At 44.0% G+C, this 22923-nt stretch overlaps 1 protein-coding gene across 1 annotated transcript in view; it reads left to right on the plus strand.

Annotated features, from left to right (window-relative positions):
• LOC126155320 (serine-aspartate repeat-containing protein I-like) overlaps positions 1 to 21467 on the plus strand; it is a gene marked incomplete at its 5' end in the record, with an annotated part of 71917 nt that extends 50450 nt beyond the window's left edge. The window contains one exon of the mRNA XM_049916220.1: positions 21154 to 21467. Within this exon, the coding sequence (XP_049772177.1) occupies positions 21154 to 21467 (314 nt within the window). The remainder of the gene's footprint in view (positions 1 to 21153) is intronic.
• Between the last annotated feature and the right edge of the window lie 1456 nt (positions 21468 to 22923).

Raw genomic sequence — 22923 nt, forward strand, 5'->3', positions numbered from 1 at the left:
GTTCACGTCCACGCTGTCGCGGCATGCTACCAGTGTTAAAGACTGCGATGGAGCTCCGTATGCCACGGCAAACTGGCTGACACTGACGGCGGCGGTGCACAAATGCTGTGCAGCTAGCGCCATTCGACGGCCAACACCGCGGTTCCTGGTGTGTCCGCTGCGCCGTGCGTGTGATCATTGCTTGTACAGCCCTCTCGCAGTGTCCGGAGCAAGTATGGTGGGTCTGACACACCGGTGTCAATGTGTTCTTTTTTCCATTTCCAGGAGTGTAGATTCCAGAGTACGCGTGCTATCATCGGTCTGATGTCTAGGAAAGCAATAACATTCATATCGATTCACTTTGAGATGTCAAATCCATTGGCAGCGGAAACAAGCGGTATCCTGTCATGCCACTGTACCACAAAGGTAAAAATTACGCTAGGTTATGTGAAATCATATCATTTTATTACACATCACATTCAAAACCAAAGCTGTCCCTGAAGCGTACCAACTAAATATAAGGTCCACCGACAGGCAAAAGTGTCCCATGTAGGGCATCAGTTAAGCTCCTCGTGGGCTACAGTAGTCCTCTACGGACAACGCCCCGCCACTGCGAGATGCCTGTGTTAGTACGTATAACGAAAGTGGTTGGATGTCGTAGGTGGAAACATCAATGATCAAGAAAGTTTGTCAGGCCTGGAGGCGTGATCAGATAGACAAATTGTTTATGCGACTGATGACAACAGTCAGGAAATCTGCATTCGTGTTCTGGTCTGGCACAAATTGTCAGCTAAAGGAAATAATATTTGTCAGTTGTCACTATACAGGTCGTTTCAAAGTATTTGCATCAAACGGCTTGGGCGAGGGGAGAGGAAGGGGCTGATACATCACGTCATGGAGAACAACTGTAGCTGGAGACAACATGTTCGCTGAGGCTTCCCGGCGACGCTAGACGCCTTTTGTAATTGGTTTTGCCGCTGGAGTATTTTCGACACATTGATTCTCAAGATTTTCTTGTTGAAAATCAGTCTTAGTTTAATGGGATAATAATGAGGGGCAGTCAGATGAAACGCACATCTGCACGAAAGGTGGCCTCGCTCTTTCTACGTTTCGATGCTGGTACCACTATGGTAGGGGAATGGAACAGTGGCACATGGCGGGAGCACGCGGCTGTTGAGTTACGGCCTTGGTTGGTGGACCGGTCTAATGTGGTCGTCCAGCTGTCATAGTTATGTACGGCTAGCGCCTATAAGTCGACCGTCCAGAAAGCCGTGTAGCGCACGTGGCCTGCATTCCGTGCCCGCCCGCTACACAGATTCCGACAGTCTATGGCAACAAGTTCCTCGGGCGTGGAACCACAAGCGAACGGCGATTTGACTAGGAAACACTGAAACATCGTCCGTATAGTCCAGATCTTTCATCGTGTGATTTTCAGATCTTTTGGGACCTGAAAAAAGACATGCATGGACGTCGATTTCAGTCGGACGAAGGAGTGCAAGAAACGATGTGGTTGGGGATCCCTCAGCGGCTAATTACGTTCTACGAAACAGAAACTGATCGACTTGTCTCCCTGTGGAATAAATGTCTTGATGTGTGCGGGGGCTACTTTTGAATGTAACCATTTCATGGTCCGGCAGTGCTAGGTGTTCGATGTTCGTTCGACTGCCCTTCCTAGTATACAAATTCAGCACTCCTGGTTTGTGGGACCTGTTAGTTCGATGAAATCTCGTTGCCTCAGGGATGTCGGCTTCAATAAAAAAAAGCCGAGGAGCGTCAGTGAACATTTTGTCCCTTACAAAATTTGTTGCCCATGACGTGCAAAGACTCTGAAACACCCTGTGTATCAGCGTAAATTTCTTCCACAGCCAAGTATGCAAACTGGATACTTCTTGATGAATCTCCACTGCGCTAGGGACCTCGTCCATGGAGGCAGGGTCATTCCAAGCGTACTTTATAAATATGCAATACGTACGGGAATGACAAAATTTTAAAAAACACGGTGGACCCAAATGAAAGCTGGCGTGACAGTCCGGGCTGTATGTTTGGACGTGCCGTGAAATTGTCAGAGCCACGGGACTCCGTCGGAATAAATAAGCAGATCAGACACCAGCCACAGGTACGGTGGGGCCTGATCGATGGTAGGAGTTAACGCGGCGGGCGCGCCTCGAATTTTTATGTCCGCTTACGATAACATTCCTGGTGCGGAACAAAGAGACTCGCTGCCAGATTCTCGGAACGATAGTGCTCTCCAGTTTAACCACAAAGAACTCTTTAAATCAAAATTTTTGTGCGGTAATCCGCGCAGGGCGCGCCGTGACACCTCGGATAAATGATGCCTGTTGGAACAGCCGGGAAGCGGGGGAGGATACAATGAATATGTGTGTGTGTGTCCGTGAGTGTGTGTGTGCGAGCACCGGCGGTTTTTGTCGGCGTCAGAGTCCCAATCAGTGTGTATAATGGGAGGCAGCGGGAATTAAGAGATGGTGCGCTGGAGATACGGGTGGATCGCATGTATATCGGGGGCATTAGGGTAGCGAGAGTGCCAGCTGCGTCATTATGGCCGGCAGCACAAAAGGCCGGGCCGGGCCGCTTCCCGGAACACGGCCCCACTTCCTGATTTGCCTGCAGATAGCCGCGAGCTTTGCAGCGTCACAGAGCCGCGGGGGATGACGGGTTGTCTGGCCTGCCACATAATTCAAATAGTATCAGCGAACACTGCGGAGTCTAAGCTCGGGCCTGGCGGCACTGAAACAGAATGCGAACGCGTTGAGGCGATTCGTTGAATTTAATACAGTGAAATGTACTCCAGAAACAAAGTTGGCTGAAAAAATAAATATAGCTAGTTATGTATATACACTCCTGGAAATGGAAAAAAGAACACATTGACACCGGTGTGTCAGACCCACCATACTTGCTCCGGACACTGCGAGAGGGCTGTACAAGCAATGATCACACGCACGGCACAGCGGACACACCAGGAACTGCGGTGTTGGCCGTCGAATGGCGCTAGCTGCGCAGCATTTGTGCACCGCCGCCGTCAGTGTCAGCCAGTTTGCCGTGGCATACGGAGCTCCATCGCAGTATTTAACACTGGTAGCATGCCGCGACAGCGTGGACGTGAACCGTATGTGCAGTTGACGGACTTTGAGCGAGGGCGTATAGTGGGCATGCGGGAGGCCGGGTGGACGTACCGCCGAATTGCTCAACACGTGGGGCGTGAGGTCTCCACAGTACATCGATGTTGTCGCCAGTGGTCGGCGGAAGGTGCACGTGCCCGTCGACCTGGGACCGGACCGCAGCGACGCACGGATGCACGCCAAGACCGTAGGATCCTACGCAGTGCCGTAGGGGACCGCACCGCCACTTCCCAGCAAATTAGGGACACTGTTGCTCCTGGGGTTTCGGCGAGGACCATTCGCAACCGTCTCCATGAAGCTGGGCTACGGTCCCGCACACCGTTAGGCCGTCTTCCGCTCACGCCCCAACATCGTGCAGCCCGCCTCCAGTGGTGTCGCGACAGGCGTGAATGGAGGGACGAATGGAGACGTGTCGTCTTCAGCGATGAGAGTCGCTTCTGCCTTGATGGTCGTATGCGTGTTTGGCGCCGTGCAGGTGAGCGCCACAATCAGGACTGCATACGACCGAGGCACACAGGGCCAACACCCGGCATCATGGTATGGGGAGCGATCTCCTACACTGGCCTTACACCACTGGTGATCGTCGAGAGGACACTGAATAGTGCACGGTACATCCAAACCGTCATCGAACCCATCGTTCTACCATTCCTAGACCGGCAAGGGAACTTGCTGTTCCAACAGGACAATGCACGTCCGCATGTATCCCCTGCCACCCAACGTGCTCTAGAAGGTGTAAGTCAACTGCCCTGGCCAGCAAGATCTCCGGATCTGTCCCCCATTGAGCATGTTTGGGACTGGATGAGGCGTCGTCTCACGCGGTCTGCACGTCCAGCACGAACGCTGGTCCAATTGAGGCGCCAGGTGGAAATGGCATGGCAAGCCGTTCCACAGGACTACATCCAGCATCTCTACGATCGTCTCCATGGGAGAATAGCAGCCTGCATTGCTGCGAAAGGTGGATATACACTGTACTAGTGCCGACATTGTGCATGCTCTGTTGCCTGTCTCTATGTGCCTGTGGTTCTGTCAGTGTGATCATGTGATGTATCTGACCCCAGGAATGTGTCAATAAAGTTTCCCCTTCCTGGGACAATGAATTCACGGTGTTCTTATTTCAATTTCCAGGAGTGTATTATTCCTACATGAAAAATGCACAGGACCTTTTTGTAGGAAATTTAATGGAGTCAAGTTTTGTACTGGGATAAGTTTTCGCTGGAGACCACAGATTTAAGGTTGTTCAAGAAAAACGTACAAACGCACGTCCACCCCTACATGCACCCCTCACCAGTCAGGATTTCTAGTATGTTGGCCGCGGCACAATACAAAAATTTGCGATTAGACGTATTGTCGATATTCGACCTTCTTTGATCTCTGTTAATTGGGCTGTAACGCCACCAGTATAGTCGGGTATTTCGTTAACATTATTGGTTTAAACGTAGGATTGAGGGTAATAAAAAATGACTTTCGTAAACGTTAGATGAAACAAATTACATTGACAGTTCGATCTGAACGTACCCGTTACAAGCGCTGTAGTTTCGTAATCAGAAGGCCCGACGAATACAACGATGTAATTGTTTATTTTATGCTGTTAAAATTCACAAACTTATTACGTGAAATATATACAAACCTCAGCTTCACAACTTGTTTGCTCTCGACTAAGCCGGTGGCGGAATAAGGCCAGTCAATGAAGACCAAAAGATCTCTATTGTGGGAAATAATTTGTACAGTCCAAAATTTTTGTACAGTGGTGGGAGGGAGTGCCATGAAAAACATACTAGAAATCCAGTCAGGTGTTGACTGAGTGTGGGAGTAGGGGTACGTTTGAAGGTCATTTTTTTACGTTTTTCTTGAATAACTCGAAAACTACGGTCTCTAGCGAAAATGTACTCCTGTACAAAATTTAACCGCATTAAATTTGTTAGGAAACTGTCCTGTTCATTTTTTATAGGACTAACAGTTCCAGCGTAGAAAACGAGAGGAACGAAAATTTCGTGCTTGGTTTATGAAGGCCAGATGTAACACTGCGGGTTACATGAAACAACATCGGTATGGTCAGCTTAACGCCCTGTATGACTGAAAACGTCTTGCAAAATTTAGTGCATAGTGCTACTACAAGCAACAACGGATCTAACGAGGTTGGGCATTGGTTCGAACTGAGATTGTGTGACAGATAAGGGTCCGTCATTCCATACTATTTCGGCTGTGTATAACAGTTCATTGGTCGTAGTGGCTGACAGCTGGCGCGCCAGTCTCAGCAAATCTGCTATTCAGCACGTAACTAGCACGGTGAAGCTTTTCTTGCACTAATGACATGGCGGGGTCATAGGAACTCTATTTATTTGAAAACTAAGGGCTTGATAGTAAAACCAACTTTTAAAATCCACTTACGATTAATAGTTATCAATATTTTAAGGTGCACATACTTACAAACTATGAAACACAATGGACTGCAAACATTTTCATGTTAAATAAAGATTTTAAAATAGAAACATACAATGTGAAAACAGTTGGTATGTTTTAGCCTCATAAAATTTTATAACATTAGTAAGCCACTATCTCGCCTAACTCCGAATCGCTGTCATGGTTGTTTCTATAATCTGGATCAAGATGGGAGTCATCGTTGTTGCTGAACTTACTCTCTACTTCATTAAGGACTTACTGTACCCGTCATAGAGTTTAGGTCTATTTGACTACGAGAAGGATACGCCATTCAATCTGGGACAGCAGATAATACTTAGTAAAATCTCATACTCCGTACGGTGGGATCAGTCTAACCCGAGTTGAAAGAAAACTTGGCCCACTGTCACAAACTTACCTACCGAAAACATTGCCACTCCGTCCAACAGCTCACACTGCCTGAGAGTCACCGAGACCTGCAGCACTGTGGTGTTACAACCATTCAAAATAAAAAAAATTCCCTGCGGTCCAAGTTGAACCTATCGGAGACGCTCTATACTTCCACAAAGACCAGTCCCCCTATCTCGATGGTACAAGTCGTCCTGACGAGAATAGTTTAATAATCACATTAACTATTTAGTGCCATTTTGACTAACATCCATTCATTGTATTATATACAAATCTGTGCGTGCGTGTTTTTTTCCACATCTTCACGTAAGCCTCATGACGGATTTCAACCAAACTTAGTACACATATCCATTATTGCCTGACAAAAACAGCTGTCAGGGTAAGAACCACCTACCTATCATAGTTCAGGAGGTATGAAGTCATAAATAATAAGATGCTTAAGAAACTGTTGCATAGTGTATGACTTTTAAATTTATTATTTCTGTTCTACTCATTGTATTCGAATAGGTTTCGCAGACAGTATCCACATACGCATCTACAATATTATATCATTATACTATACATAGTTAGAGATACGACGATATAAACAGTGAGATGCGTGAAAAAATGGCGCATCATGCATGAAGTTTTAATAGATTGTAGACACACGAAGCAGCTGCGCCCGGTGTACTGAAACTGCGCTGGATACTACAATACAAGAACAGTTCATTGTCCGGGACCGCGCGACTGCTACGGTCGCAAGTTCGAATCCTGCCTTGGGCATGGATGTGTGTGATATCCTTAGGTTAGTTAGGTTTAAGTAGTTGTAAGTTCTAGGGAACTGATGACCTCAGATGTTAAGTCCCATAGTGCTCAGAGCTAAAGTACATTTTTTGCTTTCGTTTCTATCAGAAAACTGGTAAAATGAATACCCGGCAATGCCACCAGAATTAATAAAAATGTCGATGAAATAATTTTTTTGCATGATACCTGCGTATGCAATGACGCCTCTTAACACTCCCAACCAAACTGTGTAACGTTGTAAGAAGCGAATTGAATAACCATTCCGTTCACCACCAGGCCCATCAGTGGTTAATTTTTTTTCAGTTGTGCATCGAGTGGGCCTTGGTGACTGTCGCGGTGTGACAACTGCTTGAAAAGTGGTATAAGCCATTATTCTTATCTAGACACATCAAGAGATACGTCGCCAGTGCATAGGTCGTTGCTTCTAGTGTCTTACACGGTACGAGTAACGTCGTTGCTCCTAGTGTATTACACGGTACCAGTAAGATTTGACGTGCACCGCCGACCGAGAGCGAGGGCCTAAGAGATTGGAATTACATTGATTGGCGTCAGTGATGATTCCCACTCTGCCACAAGCACTGTCCACACTTCTAGAAACTTCTGGATGGACTTCGCTTAAACTCGCCACGCAATCCTGATGTATCATCAAATGTCTATTGCCACTTCCTCAACACCAAGAATTTGTTTATTTCTCAATATTTTACACGTGAACGAAGTATCCAGGGGAAAAGCTTTTGAACCGTTTCAAGATAGCACTACTTGAGAATACCATAGCATATGTAGGAAACGTTCTAATGACATTTCGCATAATGTATTGAGCTTGCACTGGACGGGAGCAAGATTCACATCTTCGATAGACCATACAAATAGAGAGATTACGTGATTTCTCGGCATCACTCAAGGAAAGAACACTGCCCTTTCCGCTCTCCATTACTGCCCAAACCGAGCTCTCGCTTAGTCTTTAATGACCTCGTCGTCGACGGGTCGTTAAATTCCAATCTCCGTTCCTTCCATGTTGTTGTTGTGGTCTTCAGTCATGAGATTGGTTTGATGCAGCTCTCCATGCTACTCTATCCTGTGCAAGCTTCTTCATCACCCAGTACCTGCTGCAGCCTACATCCCTCTGAATCTGCTTGGTGTATTCATATCTTGGTCTCCCTCTACGATTTTTACCCTCAACGCTGCCCTCCAGTACTAAATTGGTGATCCCTTGATGCCTCAGAACATGTCCTACCAACCGATCCCTTCTTCTACTCAAGTTGTGCCACAAACTTCTCTTCTACCCAATCCTCTTCAACACCTCATTAGTTCTGTGATCTACCCATCTAATCTTCAGCATTCTTCTGTAGCACCACATTTCGAAAGCTTCTATTCTCTTCTTGTCTAAACTATTTATCGTCCATGCTTCACTTCCATACATGGCTACACTCCACACAAATACTTTCAGAAACGACTTCCTGACACTTAAATCTATACTCGATGTTAACATTTCTCTTCTTCAGAAACTCTTTCCTTCCCATTGCCAGTCTACATTTTGAATCCTCTCTACTTCGACCATCATCAGTTATTTTGCTCCCCAAATAGCAAAACTCCTTTACTACTTTTAAGTGTCTCATTTCCTAATTTAATTCCCTCAGCATCACCCGACTTAATTCGACTACATTCCATTATCCTCGTTTTGCTTTTGTTGATGTTCATCTTATATCCTCCTTTCAAGACACTATCCATTCCATTCAACTGCTCTTCAAAATCCTTTGCTGTCTCTGACAGAATTACAATGTCATCGGCGAACCTCAAAGTTTTTATTTCTTCTCCATGGATTTTAATACCTACTCCGAATTTTTCTTTTGTTTCCTTTACTGCTTGCTCAATATACAGATTGAATAACATCGGGGAGAGGCTACAACCCTGCCTCAGTCCCTTCCCAACCACTGCTTCCCTTTCATGCCCCTCAACTCTTATAACTGCCATTTGATTACTGTACAAATTGTAAATAGCCTTTCGCTTCCTATATTTTACCCCTGTCACCTTCAGAATTTGAAAGAGAGTATTCCTGTCAACATTGTCAAAAGCTTTCTCTAAGTCTAGAAATGCTAGAAACGTAGGTTTGCCTTTCCTTAATCTAGATTCTAAGATAAGTCGTAAGGTCAGTATTGCCTCACGTGTTCCAATATTTCTACGGAATCCAAACTGATCTTCCCCTAGGTCGGCTTCTACTAGTTTTTCCATTCGTCTCTAAAGAATTCGCGTTAGTATTTTGCAGCCGTGACTTATTAAACTGATAGTTCGGTAATTTTCACATCTGTCAACACCTGCTTTCTTTGGGATTGGAATTATTATATTCTTCTTGAAGACTGAGGGTATTTCGCCTGTCTCATACATCTTGCTCACCAGATGGTAGAGTTTTGTCAGCACTGGCTCTCCCAAGGCCATCAGTAGTTATAATGGAATGTTGTGTACACCCGGGGCCTTGTTTCGACTCAGGTCTTTCAGTGCTCTGTCAAACTCTTCACGCAGTATCGTATCTCCCATTTCATCTTCATCTACATCCTCTTCCATTTCCATAATATTGTCCTCAAGTACATCGCCCTTGTATAGACCCTCTATATACTCCTTCCACCTTTCTGCTTTCCCTTCTTTGCTTAGAACTGGGTTTCCATCTGAGCTCTTAATATTCATACAAGTTGTTCTCTTTTCTCCAAAGGTCTCTTTAATTTTCCTGTAGGCAGTATCTATCTTACCCCTAGTGAGATAAGCCTCTACATCCTTACATTTGTCCTCTAGCCATCCCTGCTTAGCCATTTTGCACTTCCTGTCGATCTCATTTTTGAGACGTTTGTATTCCTTTTTGCCTGCCTCATTTACTGCATTTTTATATTTTCTCCTTTCAACAATTAAATTCTATATTTCTTCTGTTACCCAAGGATTTCTACTAGCCCTCGTCTTTTTACCTACTCCTCTGCTGCCTTCACTACTTCATCTCTCAAAGCTACCCATTCTTCTTCTACTGTATTTCTTTCCCCCATTCCTGCCATTTGTTCCCTTATGCTCTCCCTGAAAACTCTGTACAACCTTTGGTTTAGTCAGTTTATCCAGATCCCATCTCCTTAAATTCCCACCTTTTTGCAGTTTCTTCAGTTTTAATCTACGTTCCTTCCATATTATGGGGATATGTTGATGGCAGACCATGCGAAGCATGCCAGAAGGCCTGCGAGCAAATGCAGGTGGGAGTAGCCTTGCCGTTTCAATTGAGGATACAAAATGAAGCAGTGGCTGTCTTTTCTAACTTCTGCCGCTGCTTACAGAGTGAAACGTTAGTTTGTCGCCCACGAGACAGGAATGCGTTTACCTTCTGCCCGACGGACGTTGATTTACCTGTTACTCGTCTCAGCGACGGCGTTGATTTATAGCGTGTAATAGCAGACTAATGCCAGAACACACCAATTTCAACTCCGGATCCGTCGTTCATCAGGTGTGTGGGCGCAAGGTAATACATTCGTGGGTAGCAGGAGAGAGCGCGCTCGGCAGATGATGGGCGATCGGAAGTAAGTAGGAGAAGATTGATGGGCCGCCGATCGGCCATTACGTATTCCGTGGGCGTCGCCGGTAGAGGCGCCACCGGGGGACGCAGCAGGCGTGGTGCTACCTGAAGATGTGCTGCGCCGACAGAAACATCACTGCTTTGGAAAGGCGGACAGTGGCTTTCTGAGATCTTTCTTGAACTGGACACCCCAGAAAAGTAATTTCTGAGGGGAAGACCTTCGTTTCTGTTTCATTTTCGTGAACTGAACACGTGAAAAGCAACACACAATAATTTTGTCGATTGCAGCGTACATGATTTCAAATTTTGTTCTAGCCACCCAAATTTCATTAATCAAAAAAATGCATTGTGTCTTCTGCAAACTTTGATTGCGCGAACAGTGTCAGGGTTCACATACGAATTTATAGATTTACTTTGTTACTAAACTACAATTCTTTCTTCTTGGCGTCCTGTGCGTTTTAATTTGGAGTTACTGTTTGATCTTACCGCTGTTCTGATCTCAGGTGGTTATACCTTGCAGCCATTCCACACCACCTGATCTGTCGATGAAGATAGACGAATATAGGACGTCCTGATAAACAGTGGACAGTTGTGGATTGTTTTTGAGGGAGAGAGAAGAAAGATGATTAGCTTTGATGAAACAACGGCAAACTGCAATATCTTCAGTGCGTATTATGTCTTTCTCACAAAGAATAATAAAATTACTGTTCGTTTCTTCGCATAATGTAGTTAAGTTCCGTAGCACAGTGAAATAATCAACGTTGGATTACTGACTGGAAGAGCCCGGCAAACGGAAGTTCATGTTACAACAGAGATGCGGACGAGATAAATACTCTACTAATACAGGACTAGAGCTGCTTAGAGAGAGAGAGAGAGAGAGAGAGAGAATGTGTGTGTGGTGTGTGGTCGCGTTTCATATGAGACTTCTTACGAGCGCAGTAGAAACATAGGCTGTTTGGGAGCCACAGCTGTTTCAGTTCATAAGGAGACAGTTTTAGATTAATGCTGTGCTTGCTTGCATTCCAAAGTAATAACATTTACTTTATCTTTTTCTACTTTTTAGTTTATCTTTTTTGTCCTTCAGCAGATCTCTTGTCCTCGCCAGATATTAAAAGTTCTTCCCTTGTCAGTTTATCGCCATGAAATTTACATAGTGCTCGTAACAGTTAGTAAGACGACTGCCAAGTACAAATCGAAGTTCTCATGAAAGAGGCGCATTACAGTTGTTTCTACATCGTACATGTAAAGTGTACACATTCTGTTTAAAGGACGGAGTTCTAGAGAGTGGCATTACTTTTAATGCTGGTGTAATATTTTATTATAATGCTTTAATCGTAAACTGACTAAAAATTAAATTTATTGTGGTATGGGTGAAATTACAGTTTAGGCATTCGATATTATTCTTATTGTAGCATTCAGAAGGAACGGTACACGTATAATCCAACACATTTGTGGAATTGACGTGGAAACAGGCGCTGATCTGATGATACAACAGCACTTGCTATATCAGATATGTTCACAAACATGTGTGTCACAGAAATGGAAAGTGGGATTAGGAAATTTCAGGAGAAATATTTAATCATACGGATGTGTAGGATGCAAGTTAGTATACGTGCAGTATGTCATTAAATCTCCAGTGCCATTTGCTGAAGTAGCATGGAAAGATTCTTTTCTATAACCGTGTCGGTGGAGAAGAAATGAGCCCACACGTTTCCAATGGTAGTGCATACGTTATCGGCGCCTGGGCGTGCTTAGTCGTATTGTAGCAGCACATGTAAACTTTGCTGTTGTGTTTCAGCAGCCGTATGTCTGAATTGTAGACCCAAGTAAATTTCTCCTATTGAGAAGAGAGAAAAAAAAACTTTCTTCACTTGCGCCAGTTTGCTAAGTCTTCGATGATAAGTTGATTTTGTGAGATCTTGCTTGCTGGACTCTAAGATTTCTGTTGCTTCCGAGTGCATTCTGTACTTTTAATTTCGTTCCAGCCTTTGTTTAATCGGTGTCTGACACTGTTTTATGTTTTGTTACAGGTGAGTACGAACTGACATTCAAATCATCGAGTTTTCCTGTGCGGCGAGTCCCATTGGAAAAAACTAAATTCTTCACACGTCAGCGCAGCAGAAAGGTATTAAAAAGAAGCTTTGACCAGTAGCGTCCACAGAGTGAAACACGCTGGTATAGTTGCATTCATGTAGTAAACACCTTCCGACTTCCACGTCCATAACTGACTGTTTGTCTTCCTCGTTTCACATTATCCATACTAAAAGTTGATGTTTTTATGGCAGATAAAAATAATTTCGTTAAAAGCACGGGAAAAAGTGAACCTAATACTAAACTCTATTCGTAGATTCTTATTAACATAATTCTTCTCAGACAAGCTCCTTGCCAGGGTTATTAACTTCTATGATCTTCTGGACCCGCAGCATGGAATACGTCATATGACATTTTGTAATGAATAATTCCAGGTAAGCTGCAACTGGTTTAATTAGTAATCCTCCTCCTTTAACTCAAGCTTGTTTCGGCTGTAGCGCCATTCTCAAGTAAACCAGTAGATTTTACATTTTGTGAGTCTACTTACATTTATAAAAGTTGTCCAGAAAGATCTTTTGCATACATACTTACATATATTTGGAACAGATGCCCAAATTGCATCAGCACGTAAATATCTTGAAAATTTTGACATATTCGAAAGGGAGAACGGATAAAAATCACAGTAAACAGAAAACCAAAGATAGCCATTTGTATCAATGGTAACAAAATAACTGCGCTGAAATGCAACTAACATCACTGACCAGCAAAGACAGGACTGTAAACATAAAGCATTAACGAGAATAAACTGTCATTCCAGCTGTCAAAAGTATTTCACGAAAGTATTCTACAGAATCAGAACTTAGATGATCATGGCGATCTAGCAACAAATAGACAATGTACAGTTCAGTCACTGATGCAATATGGACATCTATTCCAAATAGATGTAAGTATGTATGCAAACTGATCTTTCTGTACAACTTTTATAAACGTAAGTAGACTCACCAAATGTAACATCTACAGATTTACTTGGTAATGGCACTATAGCCGAAACAAACTTGTAGTAAAGGAGGAGAATTACTAATTAAACCAATCACAGTTTACCGGAAATTATTCGTTAGAAAATAATTACTTTAACTTTCGTGTCCATTACAACACCCGCATTTCTTACAATGTCTCGTACGCTTTGTTTTGTTCATTCTCGGAACGCGAACGGTAGAAGAGTTCTCAGCGGTAAGGGCGATATAATATCTGAAGAATGCTTCAGCTTCAGATAATTTAAAAGTCGGCTCAATTACGTGATCAAATAGCGCAGGTCTATTGTAACGGGAGATGGCCAAGGTAATACTGAAAATATCGCCTAGCGTTTTTCCATTGAAACGCGTGGGCGCCTCCAAATGTACTATTATTGTGTGATGAGCAGGCATCCCACTAACTTGTCTGTCCTTCTGGTAATGGTTTTCCGTAATCTTCTTTTGTGTTCTTTCCATTATTTTTATTTCATGTTTAACAACCCCGTTTCTCAACAGTACCACGTTTTATGTTTCCCGGTCCTTATTCTCCCTATTTCACATTGTCAAATTTTCATAGCCACATAATTCTGTGATCAAAGCTTCCTTACTTCCATGCCAATATTTCCTTCATTGGATAGAGCTTTCTGTGCTGGCGTCAAAGTACATCTATCTTCATAGTTTTATCCGTTCTGTATAATCTTTATTACTGGATATAGAATTGTTTCCCATCTTCTACTACTATGTCGTTCCCAGATCTTAACTTAAACATAATGCCATTCTCTTTTCTGTTACACTTCAGCATCCTCGCCTTAGTTTTACATACTTCTGCGCCATTTCCTGTTTTTAGGACGCTCTTGCCGATTCCATACGACAGGTCTTTAATCTCCCTTAGTTTCGGCCAGATGCGACGTGTTAGTATGCGCCTCCTAGAGCTAAATTCTCTTCCTGTACATTATCCTTCCGATAATTTCCCTCTCTTCCGCCATCGCTTATTTGACCTAAGAGATGAACAACAGTTAAAACAAGCGATAATTGTGCATTGCAACTTTCTTAGCCAGACAAATATTGCGATAGTGCGTCCAAATTTTTAATGAGTTTTTTCCCCGTGCTAATTATATTGAAGGGGATGGGGTGATAATATTTCATAGCACTAATGGCGCGGGATACTTGACAGGGTAGGAATTTTACTTATTTTTTATTTGTATCGGCGTTTGGTGCACGTAACATGAAGCTGTAACATAATGTGTATTGCGATTGAAAACGATGTACGCAATTCATAATAGATAACAGATAGTAACAATAAGTCGTGATTACTGAGAACAAATACATTTTTTGTAAATGATATTGAGGAGAGAGGGCTGAGAAATAAAGTAAACTGCATTGTCGTGAAACAAAATTACTAAGAAATACTTCTGTCATATGATGCCTTCCACAGTGTAAATACTGAATAATACACAAATATGGGACTGTCGCCTGATACAGGCCATGGGAGGTAGTGATCGTTTTAGACTGTCTTGCAAGCGAAGATTTTCGAAGCCACCTAATCGTAATTAACGTCTTCCTTCGCTCGTATTCGGACCTTCATTAACGATGTTTATGCGATGTGCCTTAATTATGTCTTTAGCATAGGTGTCCGGTGTAAGTACTTGTACAGCGTAGTTTGTTTACGTTGTGGGTGGGGTGAGGCATGTTGCCTACTCTTGAGTAGTTAGGCGAGCGTTTAGGGGGACAGGGCGAGCTTTACGGCAGGTTAGGCTGTAACGTGCCCGCAACGTCCAGGTAATTAATCAGGAATAACTGGCATGGATGGAACTGATATGGAGCAGCAAATCATCCGTGATGACTCAGGGGAAGCACCTCGGCATTCGCATTAAGGGATTTCGGGAGACCACAGGAAACCTATAACTAGACTGCCGGGCCGAGATTTGAACCTCACTCCTTCCCAATGAATTTTCGTTGTCTTAGCCACTCGCACACTTCGCTCGCTCGAAATGATGCTGAAACGTCCCCTCAGAAAAATTATGAATGACTGTGCTAGCAAACTTCTACGTTATTTGATATAAAGACAGCTGAGTAAAACTGAACGTACACAGTTTTCTCTTTACTTATTCTGATCATCACTAAATTGACACACAATATTTTTAACGCAACGCAATCTGACTTTCAAAAATCTCTACAAAGTAATGGCCCTGACTAGCAATAACCTGTACCTTTCGTGAATCACTTACCTCACAAAAATCCTCGTTACTCGAACTACTGCAGTACAGGGAGCGCCAATACTGCCAGCTAAATAAAAGATTCAAACTACTGAAGGCACTAACTACATAGGCATAGTTAGCAAATGAAAGATTTTGATAGAGAACAAACAATGCATTTACCTTAATAATGTTAAAAAGTCATCATACATACATCTGTCAATTCATGATATCCATCTTTACACATTTCCTTTTTATGGCGGACGTAAGTCCAGATCATCCGCTTATTGTAACCTCTCAAAACTCTGGCATCTCTCTCTCTCTCTCTCTCTCTCTCTCTCTCTCTCTCTCTCTCTCTCTCTCTCTCTCCACGTCCACCACTGCTGGCGGCTACGCGCTGTTCACATCCAACTGCCCAACACTACACTAGCGAATATTCCAATAATGAGTCCAACCAGCCACACTCTGCACACAGCGCGGTTAGCGATTTTCATACAGAGCACTACGTGGCATTACCAACATAAAAACCTAAACAGCCTGCTTACAATGCATTTATGATCAATGACGAAATAAACGCCCTAAATAGTTCAAGTGCATTCGACGAAAATAAAAGCGTAAGATGTAAGATTCTTTTTTATTAAAAAAGAAAAAAATGTTTGATAACATTGAGCTTAGGGTTGTTCACCTGATCGAACATTTGCTTGGTGCCACTTAAAATGGCTTTGTATGGGGCCGAAACAGATCGTGTTTCTTATATAAAAAGAATAATCTTACAGTTGGAGCTGCAATTACTACCATCACGTAGCGAAAGTTGTAGAACTTGTCGTTAAGGACGCCGTATTTTATGGATCAGTCCAGAATTAGCGTCCATCACGGCAGCTTTTCCAGTCACTTCCATAGGAGATGCGTCTGAGATCCTATACTTTTTATTCAACTCATCAGAAGGTAATTTAACTCACATATACCGGGTGGTTATAATTAAAGTGCAGTTACTCACAGACGTCCAGTGTAGACTGTAATTACCGTATGGCAGCGAAACTTGGTAGATGCTAATGCGTTAATGCGGAACCGATTTACGCTGAAAAACATTAGTTCCAATTTTGCCCACCAGTTGTAAATCTGGCTCTCAGAAAAGGTCAAACAAGTGCGACAGGCATAATGCTGATATTATTGTTAACCGCCGCTTATACAATTTGTTACGTATGAGCACTGGAGACGTCGACGAGGTGCTGCATCCGTAAAACAACGTGATCAACAGTTGCTCGCTGCAGTTCCGGTGGAAACAGAGCAATGTATTCCTGTATACCGGCCTTCAGGTCAGGTAGAGACCAAACATGTAATTTTTTGTCAGAATGGGCTGAGTATTGTGCACTTTAACAAGGCCTTTACCTGAGAACCTGAGAAGCACTAAGGATTAAAGTATTACCATTTTTTCCAAGTGCATTTATCTGCTTCCTAGTTCCTTTTCTAATGTGATAAAGTCTGGAAAAGGGAAAAATTCTTTAATAGTTCCCAAAAAATTAATTCTTGAAATGGGTAAGAAATATTTAGATACAGTTACTGGAGCCCGAACCAAACGAAGTGAACTATCGCAACGGTTTCGGTCTTCGGATCCGACGGAGTTCGCGCTGTTCACCGTTAGGAGCTCACAATATCGGACGCTTAGCTCCTGGGCTGTACTCAGTTTTAAGAGAGGGGAAAGTCGTCCATGCGTATTCCAATTTCTAATAGAAAGGGGAAGAGAGGAGGAAAAGATCTACAGTTCCCTGAAAGGAAGGCCGCTCTGAACAATTTCTTTACCGAAATCGTTCATTGGAACTAGTTCGTTGATAAGTTACCATTTAGCTAGTATATAGATTAAGGTGCTCATCAAATAATTCCTACAAGCACCAATGCCTATGGCTCACGAATACTGCTTTATCCGTGAGTTCTGTATACGCAAATAGCAGACAGAGTTTCAAGGCTCTCTTCCACCAAATGCAGGTGACGTGCTTCTCGAGCATGTAAGTCGGTAGAACGGAGGATCACACATTCGCGCAAAGTCATACTCAACTCCAGCAAACGCTCATAGTTTCCGTGCGCCAAAAGTGAGTGATAGCACTTCTCCTGGGATCGCCATCCGGATCTGTGGTGGAGAGCTCAACGCCGCTAAGTCTGTGCCGTGGAGGGCGTGCGTGCTGCGTGGCGGGACGCGAATTATATGAACTTCAGAGTTCATGTCGGAGCACCGCCTGGCTCACAAATATTAGAGGTAGAAACTGTACGTTTGTCTACTGACTACATTCACGCAGTATTTGAGAATGAGAGTACTAACGAATTCCAACAAAATTTACACGTTATTTGAAACCTTTTCAAAAGTTGTTCTGTCACTTCCCCTACAAAATACTGAAAGGAAGAAACCTTGTGGCATACTAAATTTTCGTTGCTCATGCAGTAAAAGACAGGCACCAGGCATGGTTTTTTTTATCAATTGCTTATTTACCACATTCTTACAGACAGAAATGTGCCACTGAATGTATCTGCAAAATCATATCGTTGTACGAGACTTAGCTCACGAGATGTCACAAAAATTGTGATGTGATAAGATTACATTTGGGCCGCTGTAGTAGGACGGAAAGACCACAGAGGGCGCAAGTGTTGCAAAATCTTCTGCTAAGCTAAGCTTGAAACTATACAAGAGAACGACTTAGAGTAAGAAATAAAATTCATTAAAGAAACATATCATAAAATGACTTCTGCAAAATCCGCGAAAGGCAAGCGAAATATGTGAGTAGCTAGCACCATTTCAAAAGCTAAATAATAGCGCCTAAGATAAAAAGAGAAAAATGCGGTGTATTAAAGAACGTTCAATTCAAAAAATTTAAACGCTTTTCGTCTAAAAAAGAGGAGTAAAGGTCGTAAAAGGTTACAAATTGCGTGTACACGAATAGATATCATCAAAAAGGGATATAGAATAAAGCGACAGAATGCTACATTATTAGGGTATGAAAAGGCAACCAGTTAGTAACTTCTGAGACTGATTTTATAACAGGTAATATGAGATCACAAAAAGCCTGATTATTATTGGCGAACTGATCATTTAGAAGCCTACCATTATTACGAGTTAAATATAATTTCCATATCTTCAAGTAAGTTCACTTTTTCGCCATTTTTTCCACATGAAGTATTCTCAAATAATTTAGGATCAGAGGACGGTGGGGGCTATCTTTCAAATGTTCAGCAAACGCCGACTGGTGTAGACTTGTCCTTTCATATTCCATAAAAATAAACGATTTTTAGTGGAATTAAGAACTTAGCGCTAGGACTATACTTTTGTTGTTACTGTTGTGGTTTTCAGCACAAAGTCTGTCTGATGCGGCTCTCCACACAACTCTATGCTGTGGAAGCTTCTTCACCTCCCAGTACCTACTGCAACCTACATCCTTCTGAATTGCTTACTGTATTCATCTCTTGGTCTACCACTACGGTTATTACCCCCCCCCCCCCCGACTCTTCCCTTCAGTACAAACTTCGTGATCCCTTGATGACTCAGAATGCGCCCTACCAACCCGTTCCTTCTTATAGTCAGGTTGTGCCACAAATTTCTCCCCAATTCTCTTCAGTACCTCCTCATTAGTTACGTGGTCTACCCATCTAATCTTGAGCATTCTTCTGTAGTGCCACATTTCAAAATCTTCTATTCTCTTCTTGTGTAAAGTGTTTATTGACCATGTGTCACTTCCATACATGGCTACACTCACTACAAATATTTTCGAAAAGGACTTCCTGACACTTAGATCTATACTCAATGTTAACAAACTTCTCTTCTCCAGAAACGCTTTTCTTGCCATCGCTAGTCTACTTTTTATGTCCTCTACTCCGACCATCACCACCTATTTTGCTTCCGCAATAGCAAAAATCACCTACTACGTTAAGTGTTCATTTTCTAATCTAGTTCGCTCAACATCATCTGATTTAATTCGACTACATTCCATTATCCCCATTTTGCTTTTATTGATGTTCATCCTATATCCTCCTTTCAAGACACTGTCCATTCCGTTCAACTGCTCTTCAAGGTCCTTTGCTGCCTCTGACAGAATTACAATGTCATCAGCAAACCTCAAAGCTTTAATTTCTTCTCCATGGACTTTAATTGCTACTCAATTTTTTTTTCCTTCACTGATTGCTCAATATACAGACAGAATAACATCGGGGATAGGTTACAAACCTGTCTCACTCCCTTCTCAACCACTGCTTCCCTTTCCTGCCCCTCGGCTCTGATAGCTGCCATCTGGTTTCTGTACAATTTGTAAATAGCCTTTCGCTCCCTGTATTTTACCCCTGCCACCTTCAGAGTTTGAAAGTCAGCATTCCAGCCAGCATTGTCAAAAGCTGTCTCTAAGTCTACAAATGCTATAAACGTAGGTTTGCCATTCCCTAACCTACTTTCTGTGACAAGGCGCACTGTCAGTATTGCCTCGTTTTATGACTTTGCTTTTCTTCTCCCTTTTTTTTATAAAATCTTCTGAATCCTTAACAATGTGGAAAGATTTATTCTTTATAAAAATAAGAGTCGGCCAGTGTGGCCGTGCGGTTCTAGCGCTTCAGTCTGGAACCGCGTGACCGCTACGGTCGCAGGTTCGAATCCTGCCTCGGGCATGGATGTGTGTGATGTCCTTAGGTTAGTTAGGTTTAAGTAGTTCTAAGTTCTAGGGGACTGATGACCACAGATGTTGAGTCCCATAGTGCTCAGAGCCATTTGAACCATTTTTTATAAAAATAACTTTGCAACTGAGACTGTTCCTTTATACAATTATGAAAAACGGTTGCTGTACCAATCAGCCTGTCATGGAGTGGAATAACCTTTATAATACTCCATTTCTTTTAACGCAGCTATTGGAGCTGATTTATGCATGAGAATTAGTTTTAAAAGAACTGGGTGTTGGAGATTGGGTAGTGTTGGTGTGGTTGTTGTCATTGGTCTTTTATAAAAGTTAGAGCACGGGTCTAGATTTTATAAATATTTGTCAAAGAGCTTTGACAGTGTAATAAAGTTCAACTGGCTCTGAGCACTATGGGACTTAACTTCTGAGGTCATCAGTCCCCTAGAACTTAGGTTAGTTAGGTATAAATAGTTCTAAGGACATCACACACATCCATGCCTGAGGCAGGATTCGGACCTGCGGCCGTAGCGGTCGCGTGGCTCCAGACTGAAGCGCCTAGAACCGCTCGGCCACTCCGGCCGGCCAGTGTAATGAGGACCTAATGGATTTCGACAAGCGAACTGCTCGTGCAAAAGGGGCTTTACGAGGCAGAAACGCTACCTGGGGACTACGGAGGCTGGCGCCCACCAGTTCCGAGCGATCTGTTTCCTTTCACACCAATAAAGCTGACGGGTCTACCGGTGGCTGTAAATTTTGAAAAAAATCTGAATGATGTTTCTTCCTCCTCTGTTACCCCCCGCCCCTGAACTGTGTGGTATGCTGCAGTCATCTGTGGGCAGCGCATAGGAAAAGACACTGTCGCAGGCGGGCCGGACCGCGCGGTGTCGCAGCTGATTACGGGGCCGCGCTATTGTCGTTGCCTGGCGACGCGCGGAGGGCGGCGATGCTGGCCGCGATAGGCGGAGTCGCGACGGGCCCGTACCTAGGTAGGCCCCGAGGAAGGGCGCAGCGGGCCGGATCGGCTTTCAGCGTTCCAGACGCGGCGGGAGTCGAGTGGTGTCGGGAGTTTCTTCACACGGCGCGCTGGCGGCAGGAAGCGCGGAGAAAGGCCGGCCGGCCACCTAGCCCTGCCCGCGTGGCCCGGCCTGCTCACGGCCTTTGAATATTTCTTGCTGCGCGGCGCGCGGCTGAGGAATCCAGGCGGCGTTGCCACGGCGCGACCGGCGCGGCGCCCCGTGCCGTGCCGTGGGGGAGACCGGGCCGCCGCCCGCAGCCCGCAGCCCGCAGCCCAGACTCCACCTGACCGGGGGCTTCCGGCCGGCGCGGCGCCTGGGTCGGCTTAGCTACCGTCCGCGCAAACTAAATCGCACGCTGCTCGGGGGTGATGGGAGCGAATGGAAATGGGAAACGCCTTTACAGTCTCTCCCGTCAGTCACAGCACAGTGTCAAATTCAAACGTACCAACCCGATCGACTGACCAATTTCGTGAGCCGCCTACGCAAGTCCCCATGGACTAAACTTAGTCGGGCGATTGGCACGACAGCCCTTCACGCGGCACAATTTGTTGGGTGAAGTTGTGGTGGTAACCGTGTAAAAGAAAAAGGGGGGGGGGGGGTGAGAGGGGATTCGAATGGCGTGTGGTCATACCCAACCCACCGCCCCATGAGTTGGTCGGGCGGTAGGTCTATGTGGCTCAAATGGCTCTGAGCACTATGGGACTTAACATCTCAGGTCATCAGTCCCCTAGAACTTAGAACTAAAACCTAACTAACCTAAGGACATCACACACATCCATGCCCGAGGCAGGTTTCGAACGTGCGACCGTAGCGGTCGCGCAGTTCCAGATTGAAGCGCCTAGAACCCTCGGCCGTCGGCGGTAGGTGTGTGTGTGTGGGGGGGGGGGGGGGCGAGGGGGGTAAGGGTCCCACAAACGTGCGACGTATAGCAGCGCTTCGCAGATCGCACGTGTGAGGGCAGATAGCTGTGATCGGTTGCTGATTGCTGGTCGCATGTAAATCCCAGGCAATATGATGGACCGCATGCGATTTGTGTGCGCAATAAGGCTGCGTGGCTGGTTACTTTGCCCACGTTGAGTAAAAAGTTTCGTTAGAACTTACAGTTATCCAAGGACAACGAGCTACTCTGAGTAGTGAAGTGGGAGACGGAGATGACATTTATCTTCTGAAGTAATTCAAAATACACCTTCCGATTTTACAGTGATTACCATTTTTTGAAGCTTGCAGTGTAAAAGTGCAGTTGAAGGGAAGTTCATAGTAATAGTTGGAATACAATAGACGTCATATTATTTTTTCTTATCTTTTGAGTTATTTACGCAATAATTAAACGCAAAATTAAAGCTTTTAACTTGTAAAGAGAATGACATTCGTACCTACTGTAATATTAAGAGAACTTTTGAACGTCCAGGGGCAAAACTGTTGGACATTTGTACTCAAGTCCCTTGTCATTTCATACAATGTAACACTCCTTCATCCAATTTACTAAAAGTTAATCAGTAATTCTGCTGTTGACATCTCTGTAGACACTTCGAATAAATTGTGTAAATACATGCAGTTAAATTATAAGACCAATAAAAAAGGAATTGAGAAATAATAAATGCACAATAATTGTATTTGCAAATGGCTCTGAGCACTATGGGACTTAACTGCTGAGGTGATCAGTCCCCTAGAACTTAGAACTACTTAAACCTAACTAACCTAAGGACATCACACACATCCATGCCCTACGCAGGATTCGAACCTGCGACCGTAGCGGTCGTTCGGTTCCAGACTGTAGCGCCTA

This window comes from Schistocerca cancellata, chromosome 2, assembly GCF_023864275.1.
Source record: "Schistocerca cancellata isolate TAMUIC-IGC-003103 chromosome 2, iqSchCanc2.1, whole genome shotgun sequence".
Taxonomy (NCBI): domain Eukaryota; kingdom Metazoa; phylum Arthropoda; class Insecta; order Orthoptera; family Acrididae; genus Schistocerca; species Schistocerca cancellata.